Source organism: Athalia rosae, chromosome 1, assembly GCF_917208135.1.
Source record: "Athalia rosae chromosome 1, iyAthRosa1.1, whole genome shotgun sequence".
NCBI classification, from domain to species: domain Eukaryota; kingdom Metazoa; phylum Arthropoda; class Insecta; order Hymenoptera; family Athaliidae; genus Athalia; species Athalia rosae.
In genome coordinates this window covers 10,435,674-10,455,771 of record NC_064026.1, presented here as the reverse complement: position 1 = coordinate 10,455,771, position 20,098 = coordinate 10,435,674, and the positions used below count along the sequence as shown (strand labels likewise).

Genomic DNA, 20,098 nt, shown 5'->3' with positions numbered 1-20,098 from the left:
GTATCGGTGCTACGTATGCCCATCGGCAGAACTACGAATAAGAAAAAGGGGATGATTTTTATCGTTCCGATTTTTCGAACGTAGATATATGTACGCTTTCAAAGGTACATTGCAATACTTGAACGGTATGAAAGTGAACGAGATTTCCTATTTTTGTTCACCGAGAGAAAGAAACTAAAATAAAAGATCGTTACGAAATTGAATGAATTATTTTCCTACTCCGATAAAAGTCGTTGGAATATTCTGCTTCATTCAATTTTGGAAACGAGATAAAATAGTTGAAGAAAATAAAATAATATAACGGTATATCTCCTTTAACCACGTTTCCCTTGAAATTTCCGGGAGGAATTACCAGATATTTCGATCCGAAGAAGAGATAACCCATACCGGAGCAGAGTCCCGAATGGGCGCTACAACGGGATCTAACGCTGTCTTATGCGCCCAGCTTCCAGCTTCCCAGCTATAAGGCGGGCCAACTGATCCCCTAATTTTGTTCTTCTTAGGATTAATACGGGTTCGTTAAAAATTATCACGATACGCTCCCCGGCTTTGTAACCCTCCAGTGACGCATAAGGGATACTTATTATTCTGTAAGGATGTCAGGAAATTTTCAAGAATAAAAAATAATAACGAGAAATCTAAAGAAATAAATGAAACCTGCTTCGTCGTTTGGCTTCGAAGATCCTTATTCTTTATATCTTCGAGGAATTTGAGGAAAAAGCGAATGGACAGATAGGTTGCCATGCGCCTCTGAGATAACTTGTTCGCATAACAATGGAGAATATGAAATCCAAAAGAAATTGTACGTCGTATGTATAACATTCAGCGGAACGGAGCCTCGAGGGTATTAAACGTTCGCAACTTGATCGGTTGCAAGTAAAGTACGAGGACGTCACCGCGAAATGAAAATATAACGGTTCTCGCGATTATCAAAGTTTACCACGACTCGAGCGATGTTATATGCTTCGCATTGTACATGTCCAACATATGTGTGTGGATTGGACACTAACATCTTTCTACAAATGTTGTTCGCACTGCGGACGTAAATGCAAAATGTTTCGGGGTGATCAGCGAGACTTTTTAGAGGCGACCGTAGGTGTATTGAAATCTATGGCGGCAACTAAAGCGGAGAAAAGCCGCTTAAACTTTGTTCCGCTTTTTAGTTTTCCCGGCGACATACATTGCGTATATTAATAATGCGCTTAGCCTTTTGCCTAAGTAGTTCGCATTACACCTACGGAACGTTTTTCTAAACGTTTGAAACGGTAATCGAATTTCCGCGCGATCGCTGTGACCGGGAAAAGCTGCTCTATTTTCATTTATTCTTCCTCTTGTCTTTCGATTCATCGATTATTCGAATCACAATACGGAAAACTCTGATCGATTTTTTGAAACATTTTTAGAAGAACTTTATTTCTTTTGTTGTACGGAGATATTTTTTATCGTACGTGTGACGTAATCGTTTATCGTGAAAAATATATTTCACGATTTAGAAGCACCTTTTTATTAGGAATATTGTGTGCATCTATGCCACTATCTATTTCAACATTTACGCGATGTTCGTAGTTAGGATCTTTATTAAATTCAACTACAATCTGATCGAGGCCTATTCTACAAAAGCGGCTGTAGTGATTTTTTACGCATAATGTGATTGAATGTATTATACATATACGATTCAAGGGATTAGAGCAGAGCCGAGTCCCATCGTCATCCTTTTATTTTTGAATTCTCTTCGGGCGTTTCTTTCCGATTTGGATTATCTCCTATTCTTGGCTCTGCGCAAGGCAGCAGGATCAGGATATAGAACCACGGAGCATTGCGATGTACGTATAGCTCCAACCCACTCGATGATCCATGAGCTGGGAAATAACGTCCGCCGCAAGATAAGTATATAGGTATATAGGCCGCATGGGTAGAGTAAATTCGACATTTGTCAGAAAAGGGAGACGTAGAAAAGCTCGAGTTCTCTTATACTGCACAGGGAATAAGGGCTGCTGCTTGCTGCTGGTTTTGGTTTTGTCCAGCAAATGCCGACCGCAGCTACTTCCCTCTTCATCATACACACTGCTACTGGAACTCGTATATCAGAGCGATCAGTGCGGTCGTCCGTACATAGGTATTGTATAAGTATAGCATGTACGACGTACGTAGTCCCGTAATACATGTTATACATCGAGCCTCAACCACAACCAACCAAAATCATTCGTGGAAATAGTATTAAGCACTTATACGTCCGCATGAAAAAGAGAGTATAATAATTAATAGAGATGAACATTAGCAAAGATACAAACCGAAAAAAAGGAGAGAGTGAAAAATACAGTAACGAATTATTTTATACCTGGAAGGTCACGAGAAAAGGTGTCGTTGGATTTTACCTCCCTGGAGAACGCGGTGATGCCGGAGGGTTGAAAATTCTGAGTTATATTCAGAACCTGTCTCATATCCATTTCGTCTTTCCCTCTTGCGTTTTTGTTTTTTTTTTTTTTTCATCCCGCGCCTGGTTTACTGCGGGGTATGTAGAGTATTGCGGAAAAAGAAAGAACGTACCACATCGAAAATATTAAATACCTATAGCTACTTATATCACTATATCATATTCGTATGTATTTTATACACCGTGTCACCTTACGGTGTCTGCGTAATAAAGACGAAACCATCATGTGTCTTTATATTGTAACCTTGCAGCAAATGTGGAATGTATAAACCGCGCGTGTAGGCTGATATATGATTACGTTGAGTATAATCTACGAACGGAAAGAACCGTAGATATTTTCACACAGGTAGAATATCTGCATAATATTTGCCCTAAAAAAAAATGCGAAACTTTAGCGAGATAATGAGAGGAGATAACCGATTTTTCGCGCTACTGATCGTCATTCGAATAACGACGAAAGATATGGCGACGTTCATAGAACGAGGTGATAGAAACTTTCAATTAAAAAGAAAGCAAATACCTCACAACTCGAAAAAAACCTTTGGTCATTCCCATTTGACGACTGATAATATGGGTCGAAATTCGATAAAAAAAAAAACTGTAGTGTAATTTAAGTTCTACGGTAATAGAAAATTTCTCTTCCGACGGAAAAATAAATATCGTGAGAATCAAGCGTTGCTCGAGTTGACGCGGAACGCCCTATACATAGAATATATATCCGCCCCTTTTTACGAAGGTTATACTAGAACCTTCGCAGCCCGCACACATCCCATAAAAGTCTGTGCCGGCATATAGAAGGCCGGAAAGGTTGAATGGGGCCTGCAAAAGTATAGGTCGATTGCTCTAAAACAAGATTGCAAGAAGAAGCTCCCGCCGGTCGAAATAACCCTCTTCAAAGTCGTAACGTTTCTTTCTATTTATTTTCAACCAATCCCAGATCAAAGATATAACGTGGCCCTTAAATCCCACCTATAATATCCATCGCCACCAACGCCTAAAAATTGAGAATTTATAAATCCACCGTTTCTTCATATTTTTGCTGTAATATATGAAGAAAGAATTTTTTCCAAGGCCGTATCGCTGAAGCAATCAACGCGTTTCACCCCTGAGTCAAGGGTTGCGTAGCTAGAGAAGTGATTGAAGAATTTTTTTTTTTTTTTCTTCATTTCTTTCAGTGTAGCTAATGTTATCGTGCAATCTCGATGCAACTTCCTGCAGCCTTTTTTCAAATACTACAAAGTAGGGAATGTGAAACAGCTTTACATGTGCTGCAGGGTTGCAGGAACATTAATGGACGCGTAAAAGGGTGCGAGTATCAAGGGTAACATTGAAGATTCCCTTACATATATCGCGACTCGCGACGACACGGTAAGAGTGAAAAGTCTGCTTCGCGTTTTACATTTTTCCCCCCTCCGACAATGAGTGGCTACTGACGATGCCGCTGTTGCTATTGGTTTTAGATTCTCTGTAAAATTGGACACGCGTCAATGTTAAAAATCCGAACTCATGCGACTCTCTTCGCTCCGCAACTATCAACTTCGGGCCCGCGAAGGATGTCAACCAATTTGTAGAACGACCATTCCTGAATCCTGAATCCTGAATCCTGAATCACGAATTCTGAATTCTCGCCCTATACGGTTCGAAGAATGTCTCGTGTGAATAGTTTACCCACGGTAACTATTTACACCGAACAACAAAAGCTGCATAACTTGGTATTCAAGGGAGGTTCGTTCTCTTACGGGCATGGAACCCTGAAATTTACGTTCGCGATTATGCCGTCTTATCGCTAGTCTTAGGAGTACGTACCAACCTTACCAGAGATAAGGAATTCACTATAAATCGACGCCTCGGCGGAGAAGCTTGCGGCTGAGAGAGCTCTCGTCGCAACGAGCCAACGCAGCTTCGAGCAAAGGCCAATAATGGTCTCAAACCAATCCCAAGGTACGAATTATGTCGGAACGTTGGAATCCCCATAATTATGCACTCTCCGATGATCGGAATAGAAAAGATCTAATTTATCACTCAGATTATTCTGCGCCAGCTTAGAAATATGCAATGATTACGGCAAAGGATATTTCGCAGAATTAAGGGATGCCCTCGAAAAGTTAGGGGAAAAATTAAATAAATTATTCCCTCTATTCCGCATAACTCGCAAGTTAGTATATCGCAGTTGAAAAGCTTTCACGCTGCAGGCACGAGGAAAAAAAAATAATGTCCAATCGAATGAATTTGTTCAAATTACAAATAGATAAAGCATTCTGCGACATGACTAAATTGGGACCTAAGATTATCGAAAACAATAACTTACAATGCTGCGATAACGTCGCGAAAAAATTTCGTATTTCATGATCCAACGCTCACCTATACCATCCGCGCACCAAAATGTTTGCGTTTGATGGCGTAGTGCGAAAAAAAAAAAAAAAACAGGTAGATTATTGGTTGGGACCATTGTGCAACAAACCAGACGGACGAGCCATAGAATCAGGTTTACGCGGCATCAGCTGTTGTAGATATCGCGTACATTTGACTGACAAGCAGGGTACGTTATATGCATTCATTTGGTACCCAGAAACGGAACATCGGCAGTCTCTCTCGAACACTTCGCAAGATTTCAATACCGTTCGTAATAATTACGGTCGACGTTCATACGGCATTTCTCGCATTTCCATGAATGCTAATAATTTTTAAAAACACATATATTGGCAATTATCATTACGTCATGGTGATTCTCTGCAGGCTGATAATCTCCTTTAAAAGGCTCCTATGAGAAGAGATACGAACAATAATTTCGTTGAAGTGATAAAAGTGCAATTTGTGACTAAATGAAGACTATCAACGATGATGTCATACAATTATCGTAACTTTTTTAACGTCCGACCTTGTCAGCTGGTAAAATCATGATGGATAGTTTTTGACGGCAAGGTGTAGCGTTTATTGCAAAGTATTTCAATTATAAGCTATTCCGTACAGCTGGTTGAATGTATCGTTCTCGAGCTCGAGTCTTGTTCGTTCTACAATAGATTCTTGTCTCACAATTGGTTGAACAGATTTGTAAAATAGTACGTAATTATTGATCGTTGAACCATTCGCCTGGAGAATTGACAATACCAGCGCAGAGTTTCTCCTTTTCACTCCGAAATCTATCATTCATCGGGGTGGATCGACTTCGCTTACATCAAGATTCAATTTTTTATTGTGTCGAGTTAGCTGGTAATCATGAAGAACGTTTTAGCATTCGTGTGTTGGTGCATAGTGATGAACAAAGAAGTTGTATTCGGTGACACAGTTGAAAATGAGGCTAAAGTAAAACTGCTGAGTGTCGTAAGTATAAGATTACGGACGCTACTTTTTTTTTTTGTAATCCATGGAATACTCTCAATGCGTAGTCAGCATATGTTATCGTGAGAAATTTGCAACTTGCACTTTTGTCGCCGACGAAAAAAAGAACAACCTAAATGCTCAGCTATCCCGTTATTCGGAATACCTGGTTTTTATTAATTTATCAATTTATATATTTTTTTGGTTTCGTGGGTCAGTTGTTCAGGCACGGTGATCGCACTCCCGACCCAAGCATAGGTGGAACTTATCCGAACGATCCGTATCAGAATTACACTTACTTTCCAGTTGGTCTAGGTGGTCTGACGAATGTAAGTTGGTATTTGATTTTGAAAAATCAAGCCCTCCCGATTCTCAACTGGCCACTTCGACTGACTGACCTAGTTTTTTTTCTTCTTTTCATAGAAAGGAAAAATGCGCGTTTTTAAACTTGGACAGGCGCTAAGATTGAAGTACGATGAGTTCCTAGGTGATCTCTATTACCCCGATGTGCTCGAAGGTCGTAGCACGGATTACGACCGGACGAAAATGGCGCTTCAAATGGTTCTGAACGGTCTTTTTCCTCCAGCACCGATTCAGCAATGGAAGGACGGGGTGGACTGGCAACCGATTCCCACCGTATACTTTCACGAGGAGGAGGATTGGGTTCTGCGTTCCGATCTGTGTCCTAAGTTAGTGAGGGGATGCCACGGTTGACGTTCAGCCTGCTAAAATTTATTCGCTGAGCAAAATTCATCCATACCGTTCGCGTCTTTGAATTCTCATCCAACGGTTTTCTTCTCTCTTCAGATATATCGTTGAGTCCAATCGTTATCTGAACAGTGCGGAATTTCGCGAACGCTTAGCCGAGCACAAGAATCTGACGGAATTTCTTGAAAAAGTCACCGGCGAATCGTCGATGAATGCCGATGATTTGTTTGTACTCCACAGTACTCTTATCACGCAATTGCAAATGGGGCTCGATATTCCAGAATGGGCTACCGAACTTTTATCAAATGGTCGACTGGAAGATGCTGCCAGTCTGAGGCTTGAGGCATTTAAAGGCAATGATGAGCTGAAGAGATTATGGGGAGGTGGGTTACATCTTTTCTAGTTTCCCACGTTACTCGTCGAACACCATATCTTAGGCATGTCGTTGAATGTTGAAGTCGGGAGTAAAGTAAGCCTATATTCTAGGAATGTTACTGCGCAAGATTACCGACGATTTCCTGAGTTATCGAAACGGAAGCCTACCGGATGGCAGAAAAATTTTCCTTTACTCTGCCCACGATCTTAACGTCGCTGGTCTCCTGAGTACTCTTGGAGTATACGATTCCCGCTTTCCCCAATATTCCAGCGCTGTCATCATTGAGCTTTTGGAATACGAGAACGATTATTTCGTCAAGGTTTGTCTAAATTTATCAAAGAAATTAATCTCAAGATACATTGCCATGGTCCGAATGATTTGAATTTTGATTACCCCTGAATATCGTCCAAATTTTCGAAAGGTCTTCGAAATCGCATGAGCTCGGTTTGATTATTATTTTTTCTTCAGGTGATCTACTATCTCGGCATCCCTCCGAAGTTTATCGTTATGCAGATACCAGGGTGTACTCAGCTGTGCCCTTTGGATAAATTTCTTTACCAGTTAGAAAACGTCATTGCAACAGATGAGGATATCAAGTGCAATTAATTAAAAGTTCTGCAGTTTCTACTAGCACGTAGTTGTGTAATTAATTTACTAGAATATTGAACAAACGTATTTCAAATATTAGTTGTTAAATTATAAAAAATGAAGAAAATGATTTTTGCGCCCCTCTTCAATCGTATAAACAAGGGGGAAAAACCATAGAATGTACGTAACGCGTGGTGCATTGTGTTCAAGTTATGGTAACACTAACGTTACTCGAGGGCGGATTAATCCAGAGGAAGAGTTGCCCGCAGGATCGTACACAGACCGACTGAAGTTTATTTTTTCGTTTTCGACCAACCCTTCGAATAACTCTTCGCTGCGAAAGAAATGAAAAATAAGGGTTACGAAAGAAAATCGACGTGAAAAAAAAGGATAGAGGTAAAAGGTCCTGAGATCGGGTTCGAGTACCGATTCAATAGCGAGTCCCGTCTTCCCATATCAGCCACTTTTTCCAGAAGCAAAAGACGCCGCGGCGTGAAAAAGCCGGGATTATATGCTGAATTCAATATGGCGCTGAAATAAGTCAAGATATGGCTCCGCAATTTTTCTCCAATATAATAATGGCTCACAGGAATAAATTGTACGTGCAATGATGGTCGCTGCGGATGAGCTCCGGTTTCGAATTTTTTTGACCTATGTTTTTTTTTTTTTTTTTTATAACCAATAGATTCAAGCGATTTTTACTCTTCGATCGAGGATTTAAAAAGTTACATGTGGTGAGCAATCCATAGAAAATTTAGATGAAGAGGAAAGATGAATAGGTACACAAAAGAGGAACTCAACATGAAAATTCTGCAAAATTGAAGATAGACGGTAGAATTTTAAAATTTTCTCCATCGATTAGATTGGTTAAATGAGACGCGAGTTCAGTATCGGTGGCTCCGCATACACTGAAGCACACAGTTTCAACGTGCGAAGATTAAGACGTAAGATTTGGTGTAATTGGTTGCTTTCCTCCGAGCCAATTGAATTGTTATGCGACAGCTTTTCTACCGCTGTTGCATACGCAATGTAATATCCGGTGTACACGGCGAAGGCATTTATACCCATACATCGAGCCGTAACACTGTGGGACAGAAAGAGCGACGCAGAGCTGGATAAAAAGAGAGAAACCGAAAGAAAGTGGGATATACTTAGGTTCCATGTAAAATGAGGGGAGTTTCACGCTCCGCGTCGTGGCCCTGGGGTAATTTCATTTGGAAATGTCTGCTATCTCATTTCTGACGAAGTAGGGGGATGGAAAACGACTACGACGCCTCTGCAGAAAGCTAAGGGTCGTCGTCATCTCGTGAAGCTAGTTGAGGAGTCTGTAGAAACGAAAAGGAGCTGCGGGCGTCGCGTTTCAACGCGCTACAGTGATCCCGGGATTTTCTTATCCCTTGTGCAGATACTAGAAATGCTTTTAATTTCAAACTTTCCCCGCTCCCCCCCCCCCCCCCCCTCTTCTTATTTAATTCTCCGCGTACATCGGGATTAACGAATTATATCTCCCATGAGAAATGTTCCATAAATTAAATCGAGTAGTACTCTCAATTATAAATAATTGGTAATACCTCTGCATAATGCATATGTTTTTCGAAATTCTTACGTTCTCTGAAATCGCTACAATCTACGATTGAATCATCCATGCTCGATATTCCCAGTATATTTGGGAAACAGCAATCTAATTGGGAAAAAGTGGGAAAGAAATGAGACGGCAAAAAGAACGACTTCCTTCAAAATTTCAACAAAAGGTGAACGAACGAAGAAACGATGGTAGTAACTTTTTCGTGTCTTTTGATCCGAAGCGTGTTTCACGTTGATGATTGATGTAGATTTTTCAAATTTTTGAAAGTACCAAAACGAACGAATTTTATTATTACCGAAAGATGTTTTGTCACGACTCACTGATACGTGTAACTTACATTCACATTGAAAAGATTGGGCGGAATTTTTTTTTCTATCCCATTCCGTGTGTTAATATCGAACGTATGTATGTAACGTATGCAGCTGAAGAACGTATTCTCCGCAGCTCCGTTCAGACCCATTAATTTACTTGTTTTCATTTCCAAAACACTTTGGAATTTTTAAGTGTCGAGTTGTTCTCCCCCTCGCAGCGGAACCTGAAGAGCTTAGTCCGCAAAAATTAAATCTGGTAGAGTAGTAATTATAGGTACATACAGTTACACCAAAATGTACGGTTCCGGATGTCGTATATTTCACTTTTGCTGTTTGGCTAAGCGTTAGGAGCGAACCCCTGCCACGCAAAACTTCCACTACTGCAGGTTTAGCAACTCTCAACAGCAGCGACCAAAGTTCTAAACGATACGGGTGGGCTGTAATTTTTATTTTTCGTTTTTTGAGTCCCTGCAGTTCAAGCAAACTAAACGTTGCGAGACCCGTGCGCTTTTCCAGCTTACATATATACTTACAACTACTCTACCGTTCCGTTCGCCAAATGAAACATACATCAGCGGCAATACTAGACTTACACTGAAATAATTGTACTACGAATTCCATCAATTTCACTAGTACGTAGGCACTTCGTACCAATTCGACTCGAGCTTTACCCCGAACCTTTCGCGTTGATTTCGTTCCTTCATTCTTACTCCCGTCAGTCTTTGAAATAATAACTCGACACCGTCGGATCGTAACAACGATGTTAACAATCGAGGTGTTCTTTATGAAATTTATGAAAAGGTAGCCCTGCTGGCTCGGTGAATAAGCATTTTGATAACGCGTATCTACAGCGAGGTATTTGGGAGGAGTTACTTCCGTGTTCGAGGGTGAAAATTCGCCGGTTCGGATGAACTGACAATGAGTCGCATCGCGGTCGGTGTGGGGAAACGTCGAGGGAAACGTTTATGAGTTTACTTCGAGACCATGAACCTCAGACGCGGCTTCATCCGTTCTTGAGCGACGCGATCGTAAGACCGAAGTGGAACCGGCGAACTGCTGACTACTGGGAGGCGTCGACGTCGAACGTCAACGAGAACCCTATATACGACTACGGGGTGGCGTTCCGTATTCTCATAAAGATGTTTTCCGAACCGCGACCGCTCACGGTTGGCGATCAATTTTATATCTCTGGGAAGAACCCCCGTATACGTACACATAATCCAACCCGAGTGTGTTCGTTCTCAAAAACAAAACTCACGCTCGTTGAAAGTGTAGGTGCACTTTGCGCCGCGGTTATGCAGCGGTACCGTTGCACGACTTGAAAGTTATTCGTCCGAATGAATATTTATAGAATAATAAAATGAAGAAAAATTAACGATCATTGTTTCGATTTTTGTTCGATTACAGAAATGTGGAGGACGATTCTCTTCACTTGCGTTTTCGTCAGGGCATTATCTGGCTGTCAACAGAGCGAATTTCACTGTGGTAACGGGAGGTGCATACCCCTCAACAGGGTTTGCAACGGCCTCGACGATTGCGGCGATTCTACGGACGAGGTTCGACAATGTTCACGTAAGTAAGCTCGCTTCTATCCGCTAAATTTACAAATTCAATTTCTACAGCGTTGCAAAATCTGATTCGAAATAGTCCCGGAAGGGAGTCGACGGATATGTCTTCCGATCTCCTGGAGCGTTGCGATTTTCAATCGGAACAAATTAGCGATCGGTGATCGACGCGAACGAAAATCTTGCCACTCTGAGCAAAAAAAAATAAAACCTTCGCTACGATTAGACAGTAAAATCGGTTCGAAGCCCACCACATCGCGTGGATCCCATTGAGAAATATCTCCGTACGTACATCGGCGGATAGGAGTGCAACGGGACGGTCAGTAGTTCAACTCCACTACGCTTTGTCAGCCGACGAATTGTCTCCTCCGCGCTTGACTTCTCAACGCGATTCGTCGACCGCACAGCTTCAGTTTTCGTCGTACGCGTGTGCGTTCATGTCTAAATCTAGGTATATGTATGTGCAGCACACATATAATATACCTATATTACGGCGTCGCGGATGAGACCACTGAGGCGTTCGACCGTGATGGCTTGTTCTACCGCGGCGCGCTTGAACTGCTGATTTACACCCTATGTTTAATGCATGTTGTACGAACACTGTGTCCCCTCGGGTTTCTAATGAGGTAACATTTCCTCGAATAATTTCTCTAGATTCGAAAATTTCCTCACTTCAATTTTACATGTATATTCCATTCAGCTCCCGTAACCAGCTACAATGATTTTTCTTCCGATACGCCGAATCGTTCTCGAAATTATCGAACCATTCATTCGAAATAAAGGGTACGAGAACAGCTCATAGTTTAAACTCAATCGCGGCATTGGTTGAGTTGAAAAAAAAAAAATTTTTTCTTCGCTATTATCAATTTTTCTATCCGCGCACCGCAGCGCGAACTTTCTATGCGTATAGATTACAGGTAGGATGAAGTACTTCGTAATTACGGGCGCACCGAACCAATCCAGAGACGTGATTTCTCCAGCTAAAAAGCAAAAGCAGCGGGGTATTGGCAGGGGTTGCATTGTGCCTCTTTTTACCGAACGGTGTAATTGATGCCGCGTTTTTGTCTCGCAAGCGGAATCGTCAATGTGAAACTGAAGAGTTCTTTGTTATCGTAATTTGTAAAGTATCGACACATCATTCAACAATAAGCTCCGCTCTGCCCATTGTCAGGTTCGCTCGCTGCTACTGCAGCTGCAACGTACGTACGTATTCGCCTGTACGTACGTCACTCGCGCAATTGATGTGCAAAATTCATTATTAGCCTCAGCGGGCAACGGGAATATCTGAAGCTACCGCAGCTGAAAAGTTTTCGATTTCATCTACAACCCCGTTGCGAAAACTTGCGCCTGATTTTTTCTAAAAAATAAACAAACGTTCGTTTATGAAATTTTCGATATTGTGCCGGTTCAAGTCCAACCCCGGTATTCAATCACAGTGAAAATCCTCCCGCGCTCATATTTGTTATTGCAATCGATTTTCAAGGATATCAGATATATTTGTAATTTCCAATGGTTGAGCAAAAGAAATGCTCTCGTTGAGCTTGTGTGCATTTGTATAAGGCTTTAAAGACATTCTCCCCTTTAATGTGGCACTCAAAACCTGGTCAATGGCGTTCATGTACTACATAGGTATATATTACGCGTCTCTTTAGTGCCGCCGCGCAACTACCCCCGCAAGCTTTTCCCCTAACAAAACGGTGCCCCGTTTGAATTTAGTATCTTAAGCTCCAGGTGGTTCGGGGCGGTTATATCAGCGCACAGCTGGTTAATTAACTCGTTAATTCGAAGGTATCGCTTCCGAAGTAAAGTTCGCTGCTTTCAGGCTTTCGCCCAGAAATCTGGCTCTGCGCCCGTTCAATGTGGGTATCTCTTTCTCCCCCGCCGCCCCGTCCCGTTTCCCTATTTTCCCCGTTTACCTCGTCCCTTGTCTCTCGCCGCGCCACTCGCCGCATCGTCGGTCCTTCGCCCCCCAGATACCACCTACGTTGTTAAGTTTGCGCTTACTTGTCCCTCCTTTTCCCCTGACGGGAACGGAAATTGTCGACGTGGCAGTTGAGATTGCATGGCTGGGACCGTGGTAGGACGTGCGAGTAAGGCGTCGCGACGCTCACCACCCGATATAATATATAGCGACACGCTGCACGTCGTCCGCTCTACGCTCAAATCGTTCCAATTTTATGGGAAAATTTTTACCCCTTGCGATTTTCCATTGAAAACGGTACTACCGAGGCTACCGCTCCACACCCATTCCTCCCCTGGGAATCGGATGTACATGCATCACATTTATTTACCTACGGAAACTGTATAGTTGCATACGCGCTTCGCGGTGTCCAGGTAAACCGAGACGTAAGCGAACTCTTTGCTTCATTCGGCGTCCCGATTTGAAGTTGGATCATTTTTCGGTAGGATGCGATTTCTTCGAAAAGTGCGATAACGACGCGCAAACTTTTTCCCTCCCCTTTCCCTCTTCCTTTCAGACGGTCACGGGCGGAACTCCTCGTCGTTTTAAACTCTATGCGCCTAAACCGTGCGAGAAACCGTGAGCCCGGGAAATGCGACGTGACTGAAATAGAAATCCGAATTTCGACGTCGTATTTTTCGAAAACAATTCAAACCTTGGTATAGCCGAGGAAAATTTATGTATGTACATCTCATTCCGGTGAGGGGGAGAAAAAAATCGAGAGAAAAGGGAGAAAAGAAGTGCCGCAGGCGAGTTGCCAGTTTTTCGCGATATTACAATAATGTGAAGTATGGAAAAAAAAATTTTTTTTAATCACCCAGGCGATGATCCCTTGAATTTGGTTTGATCACCTACTTTTCGTTTTCATTTTGTTAATTCTTTTTCGTCGCAACCCCGTTCAGTGCCATTCGTTCCGCTTTAGACAGTTTGACGACCTCGTGCACTGACCTATCTTGGCAACGAATTTAACTGCAATTTGGTTCGATCGGAATAGTGCGGAAACTGGATATACGTTATCGCAGACGGAAGGATCGCGAGGGCTGTACGTTATAGGTGATAGAAAAAACCCCCCGATTCTACCGCGGAAAATTTAATATAGTCTATTCTATACGCCCTGCAATTGAGTGCCGCCTCTACTAAATCCTACGGGAGCTTCTCGCGGTGCTCTGAACACATATATAATACCCGAATCTCCCGCGATAAAAGTCGTTCGTGAATCATGCAGGCATAATAATTTCAACAATTTTTTTCCAATACACTCTTTCATCATGATTCGGAAGAAAAATGGGAAATCGCGTACGTCGTACTTGTTTATTTTTCGTCCGTATTCACTGAAACCATATGGTTGTTCCTCTTTAGCAAATTTTTACTCGGAAAGTTGAAACTAAATTCGGGTTTCGAGCGACTTTCGACTTTTTTTTTTTTTGTTCATTTACAGCCAAATTTTTTTACCACAAAACTTCTTTCCTCAGACGTATGTAATATTCATCGAACGAGAGCGCGCAGTATCGAGTTCAGCCAGTCGGATAAATTCGTGCTCCGTACAAAAGCGTGAAACCTTATCGTTATGGTTACCATTCCGTGTGAAAAGCGTCACTTTTGGTTACGGTCATACACGCTGTGCTGCACGCGTAGTAATTCACCGCATGAATATCAAATTGCTCTAATCTTTTAATTGCCTCGTTTGCATACGACCGCAATTAAAAGAGGAGAGCTTACACGCTATCCCTTTCTGCATCCACCTATACCGGCAGAGATTATTCCAAAGGGTATATCCTCCTCTACCCAGATATATATTTAGTCTACCTTAAGCTACCATATGTATATTTCAAGAAAAAGAAAAAAAAAAAAACATCCATTTCACACTCATTGTCAGCTGTGCTTCTCATACGGTGTAAACTATGTAAATTCTTACGTTGGTCTTATAATTAGAAAAACAAAAAACTTGATATCCATTTGAATTTCATTTCCTTTTTGAAATGAAAAAGAAAAAACGAGATTTCAAAATGTAAAGGAGACAAAAGGCCGACTCGTAGAATTTTTTGGGCTGCATTTGAAGCTGGTACTGCAAGACGATGATTTTCAAGATTCTAAATTTAACCCCAGCGACTAAAGTATTTCATTTCTATCCCCCATCCCTTGCGCCGTCGGTCCCGCTATTGTTATGATGGTTATTATTATTATTGTTGTTGGTTGTTGTTGTTGTTGTTATTATTATATGACTATTATTATCACCGGTATTATAATCACGACAACGGTATAGTGACGGGACAATGGTGTAGTGGGCGTTGAGCGGTGGATGGTGAGTCGGGTCGAGCCTACAGGGACGAGAGAGAGAGAGAGAGAGAGAGCGAAGCAATGGGATATAGGAAATGGAGAAGAAGTGAAGACGAAAGAGGAAGAGGAAAAGGAAGATTGTCAAGAAGAGCTGAAAGCGAGGAGATAATTGAAGTCGTGCGGGCACGACGATGCCCGTGTGAATCGCAAGGCGAAGTGCAAAATCGGTGCGAGGGTATATTATATGCATATACATATGATACGCGTTAAGGTATACATGTATGATAAAATATGGGCCGCGACGCGGACCGTATAGGTCAGCTCGATAACGGCTGCTCGCTTAAATAATGCTCGCGAATTGGAGCACGAAATCCCAACTGAATTTTAATCTTGAAAACTTTATCCCCTTAAACGATCCTAGATTTACGTAGAGTATGACGCCTCGTACGTGTCCTACGTATACACCTATATGTATATTCCAGGTATCGCATGTATGCACGGCCATTATTATTCTCCCTTCCGCAATCAAAGCTTCTATGCTATAGAGTGAGAAATGGTCCAGTCCTATATCAAGATTTTCCACGTCACGTTTTTCATCCCTCGTATAAAAAGTTGTGCCTAATTAGCCCCTTGGCGATTAAAAGAGAGCGGAGAGAGAACGAGGGAGATGGAACATTAATAAAAGGTCGGGACGGGGGGAGTGGGATATAACAACAGATCGTGGAGAGCTAAGATTCAAGTTTTGGCCGAAATTTTATTCTCTCAAAACACACTTAACTCGCGACCAGGTGGAGAGAGAGGTTCACGTTCCTACAAAGATAAGAAAAATACGAATACGCGTAGGAAATACGACGATCGAATGCCATCCAATTTTTTTCTCTCCCCCCCAATAACGAGCCATTTCGTTTCCGGAGCTTCAAGGATCGTAAAAAGCTAGTAACCGAGTCAAGTTCACGATACCATAACTTCGTGCACTACTTATCAAAATTGAAGGGTCGGACCCGAAACGGCCGGACCTCCCCGAGGTAAGCCCTTGAATTTGGCTGATCGTGAGTAGCATAATTCGGAATTCAAAGGATATATAAGGTGGTAAATTTTTAATAACATTAACAATCACTCGACATTCTTCCACGTTCACAGTTGACATCGGTGAGAATGTGTGACGATATCGCGGTTACCTTTGTTTTATGATATTAAATAGCATGTAAAACGTGTATCACGTGGATGAAGTGGATATTTGGCCAGCAGGGCGAGGAATAGGAAGGGAGGTCGCTGCATGAGTGAGCATAAAGTATATGAAAATGGTAAAATATACACATCGAAGCGAAATAAGGCCGTTGACGTTCGGATGGAGGTAGACACTGCAAACTGGCTGTTCGCCAACTGACCCGCATTTGGGTCAAACTACGCTACACGCGCGCATGTAGGTATTGTAACCGGGTATGGTTCTACTCATTGTGTAAGATATAGTTACGTACACGTACGTACATACCGTATATGCCGCACTGGTACGAGGCAAAGACAAAAGCAGATTCTCAGCCCGTAGAAGAGATGTGGATGAAGAAGAAGAAGAAGCGGAATTAGAAAAAGAATAGACGCTGCGCACGTATATTGCATGCCAGCTCATGCACAAGAACGCCACGGGACACGAGAATATAGCTCATAACATTATCGTCCCTGTGCATTTCTTCCTTTTACCTTTCGTTCCCTCTACTCTTTTCCTTTTTCGGGATAGATTTTATCCGATTCATAAACATTCCGCGGTCGTGTAATATATTAAATTTTTCGCTCGGGAAGCCTGTACACCGCACCTATTCCTCTCCTCCCTTTTTTTCATTGACATTCTATTAATCTTCATTGCTGTGGTTTTTTGCATTCGATTTTTTTCTTTTTTTTTTTAGATTTTTTTGTTTCCAAATACTTGTGGTCGTAACCGGGAGAGATATCGGTACTTAGCCTTTGCCAATATAATTGCTAATGATTTTTTATAGAATCGCATGCGCTGTGAGTTATTTGAGTCTCATTGATCGTCGGTTATATTAATATTTTTCTATTACATATTTTCAGAAATTTCCGAATTAAATGATTGAGTTACCGCAAAATTTTCGTCTCAACCAAAAGGATTACGATATCTATGGTCTATACTATCTGTCTATAGTTTTAATCTAAACCCCACAGGTTTTGCGCGAGATGTTCTTTCATATTTCTATTAGGTTTCGAGATATTAGCCCGAGGCAATTGAAAAAAAAAAACCACCCTGTACCTGTCTGCACGTGTATGCATATATATTTACTGACTTTTATAAATGTGCTGCACATTCTGCGGTCTCATTATTTTAAGGTAGAAGAATTTTAATTCACGAAATGTTTCTACGTATACATATATGTATACCTACACATTTGTACATTTATACATATATACATACTTATTATACGTACTCACTAGATACATTACACGTGTATATATTACTCGCAAAAGACCTACATATAATCATTTCGTTGCGCGAGAGGTGAAACGAAATTATCATATGGGAAAAAATTATTCGCTGCCGAATTTCGTGTGATTGTGAAATACCGAAAATCCCCAGGGACTTTCAACGGTGTTTCAATCATGCTAATTTCAATAAGCTTTTGCATATTCACATCCACTTTTCAAAAGCACACGTGCTCATCTGGAGGAAAAATTGTATAAATAATAATATAATTTGTACGGGTTAATGACTCGAAATGGGAATGAGTGTCGATGTAATTAGTCGTTTATATGATTACTTAGCGCAAATAAAATATAACGTCAATTGTACCCTGCACCTGAAATCAAACATTCTAGAATCCTGACGGGATGGCGACAATTCTCGTCGTTCTCTGTTGCTCAAAAGTTCTGCGTTGTGTGTATGAAACCAGTAAATCTGGGAAATCGTTCGTGAATAATTTTAGTATGAATACAAACATCAGGCTTCTCTTTCTTTCTCTTTTTTATTGATTAATTTATTTACACTCTCCATCGCTGTCGATACGAATTTGTCTGAACATCTGTGAAGTAGGTATTCAATGCTGATTCGATCCGGGTTGAGTAAAATGATTTTTAATTCGAAATATAATATGCCGGAAATATGGTCCTTGAAGACTTTCAACGCTTTCGACACTTATGCACTCGGCAACTTCTTTCAAGTAATGAAAATTTGGTATTCGAACGGTTTTTCAACTAAAGGATAGTGTCGGTTCGAAAAAAGTACGTGAATAGCACACCATAAGTTTTCGTATTCATTTTTTATTTCATCTATCCGTATCAAAGGTGCCATGCGAGGAGAAACTACTGTGCGAATGATGAATATTTTAACGAGATGACTAACAATGGGATGCCTTGACGTCGCATTATTACGTATTACGTACGTATATATATACACATATCAACTCTGGGTGATGCATACATTTGTATAACGACCATGATACGGTTACCACTGGAACTGCAGCTGGTTCTGCCGCAGGTGCACAGTTCGTGGACATAGAAACTGTGGAATTCCAGGGGTGACACGGTAGAAATAAACTGAAAAAGATCATTTCGTTTGCCTTCAGGATGCCATTTCAAGCTGAAAAAATAGTGACACAGAAGACTGAAAGAAGAAAACAGCAGCAGCCGCTGCTGCAACTTCTCTTCGCTGTCTCTCAACAATTTTTCACTCGTAACTCTCGTGGCGGAATTTGAACAGTCTATACCCCCACTAGGTATACTTTTTTTTTTATACACACGTTCGCCAACCACGTCTGCGTCAGTTCACTCCCTTCGTTTTTTGTTTTTCTCAATTTTTCGTCTAGTCATATCTTGTGCTCATCTGAATACGCAATTTCGAGAATCGTCGATTGATTCGACTTCGTTTCCCTAATCAGGTTGACATTTTTCGAAAAATCCGTATGGTTACAGTCGAAACATTGACGATTACACGCCTTGTGATTACTACACGTGTAATCTCGTTGTCATTCATTCCTTTATTTCTTGAATCAATAATAGAGCAAACTTAACGCGGTAGCAGGATGTCGAAACTATTTCGACGAAGTCCCATCGAGTGAGGTACATATATTGCATACAGTTTTCCATCTTCCTACGTTACTTTGGACGGAGCGTCGCGACGCCCTTTACCCCTCGGAGTCTGCCATCGCACAGGCCTTTGCCGCAAGTTCTGGTATAACATGAAAGGCTTAGGCAAAAAGCACTCTTGACGGTGCGTTACTTCGTATATTCCATAGGTAGATAGATATCGTACAAATGTATAGGTACAGTGCAACTATATACATATTTATGTATATATGTATATTCTGTCTACATCACATTTCATATATTTCATATCACATGTACATACTCACCTGTAATATATGTACACATATTTATATGCGTATGCGCGCGACATTTTCCGCGACGAGTGGTTGCAAAATACTGTATAACGTCTGGGAATTTTTGCACGTGGAATACAGCCGATAATTCCTTTCGGATAAATAAATTTCAATTTTTCTCATACAGAATAAAAAGGAAAGCTTTCGCGGTATTGTCGACACTCTCGATTCGCAAGATGTAACATTGTCGCAACAAACTTATAGCCACCATATCGATTGCACGACTGTATTCTAATATATTGTTTTTCTCTCACACTTTTATCACTTATAAGGTTCCACGTAATTTCTTTCGCAGGGTTTCAAGTAAAACTCCCTTCATTCTCTGTTTCCTCCTTTTTCCTTCAATCGATACCGTGACGTTCGTCCTCCGCCAATGATCATTGGTAGATTTTTCTTTACTCCTCCTATTCGTCTCTCGTTACTATGGTCATAGCTGTATAGCTTCCCTATAAGTACATACGTATAAACCCATGTAATCCCTGATTAAATTAAAACGAAGAGTATCACGACATAAATCGGTTTTCTCCCCAGTCTCAATATTGGTCTAGCCTTGCTGCACGAAAATAAAGGAAATACTAGTTGCAGTTTATG

At 41.3% G+C, this 20,098-nt stretch overlaps 2 protein-coding genes and 1 long non-coding RNA gene across 6 annotated transcripts in view; 2 read left to right on the top strand and 1 right to left on the bottom strand.

The window, feature by feature from the left end:
* Positions 1 to 20,098, top strand: part of LOC105683642 — a 91,771-nt gene that overhangs the window by 56,390 nt on the left and 15,283 nt on the right. For all 4 annotated transcript variants that reach the window (XM_048651412.1, XM_012396390.3, XM_048651409.1 and 1 more), the window contains exon 3: positions 10,728 to 10,892. In XM_048651412.1, the coding sequence (XP_048507369.1) occupies positions 10,728 to 10,892 (165 nt within the window). The remainder of the gene's footprint in view (positions 1 to 10,727; positions 10,893 to 20,098) is intronic.
* LOC125500136 lies at positions 1,470 to 4,849 on the bottom strand. Its single transcript, XR_007277343.1, has 2 exons — positions 2,339 to 4,849; positions 1,470 to 1,859 (listed from the first exon to the last, which is right to left on the bottom strand). It is a non-coding gene; the product is annotated as an uncharacterized LOC125500136 (long non-coding RNA).
* Positions 5,038 to 7,554, top strand: LOC105683641 (venom acid phosphatase Acph-1-like). Its single transcript, XM_012396389.3, has 6 exons — positions 5,038 to 5,755; positions 5,971 to 6,081; positions 6,176 to 6,441; positions 6,560 to 6,843; positions 6,947 to 7,155; positions 7,305 to 7,554. The coding sequence occupies exons 1-6, from the start codon at positions 5,651 to 5,653 to the stop codon at positions 7,440 to 7,442; spliced, it is 1,113 nt and encodes a 370-aa protein (XP_012251812.2). The 5' UTR covers positions 5,038 to 5,650; the 3' UTR covers positions 7,443 to 7,554.

Excerpts from the sequence above, each read along its gene's own strand:
- LOC105683641 (XM_012396389.3), top strand. The coding sequence starts at position 5,651 with ATGAAGAACGTTTTAGCATTCGTGTGTTGGTGCATAGTGATGAACAAA. Across the intron at positions 6,082-6,175 it reads GTCTAGGTGGTCTGACGAAT|AAAGGAAAAATGCGCGTTTT; the intron begins GTAAGTTGGTAT and ends TTCTTTTCATAG. Across the intron at positions 6,844-6,946 it reads GCTGAAGAGATTATGGGGAG|GAATGTTACTGCGCAAGATT; the intron begins GTGGGTTACATC and ends CCTATATTCTAG.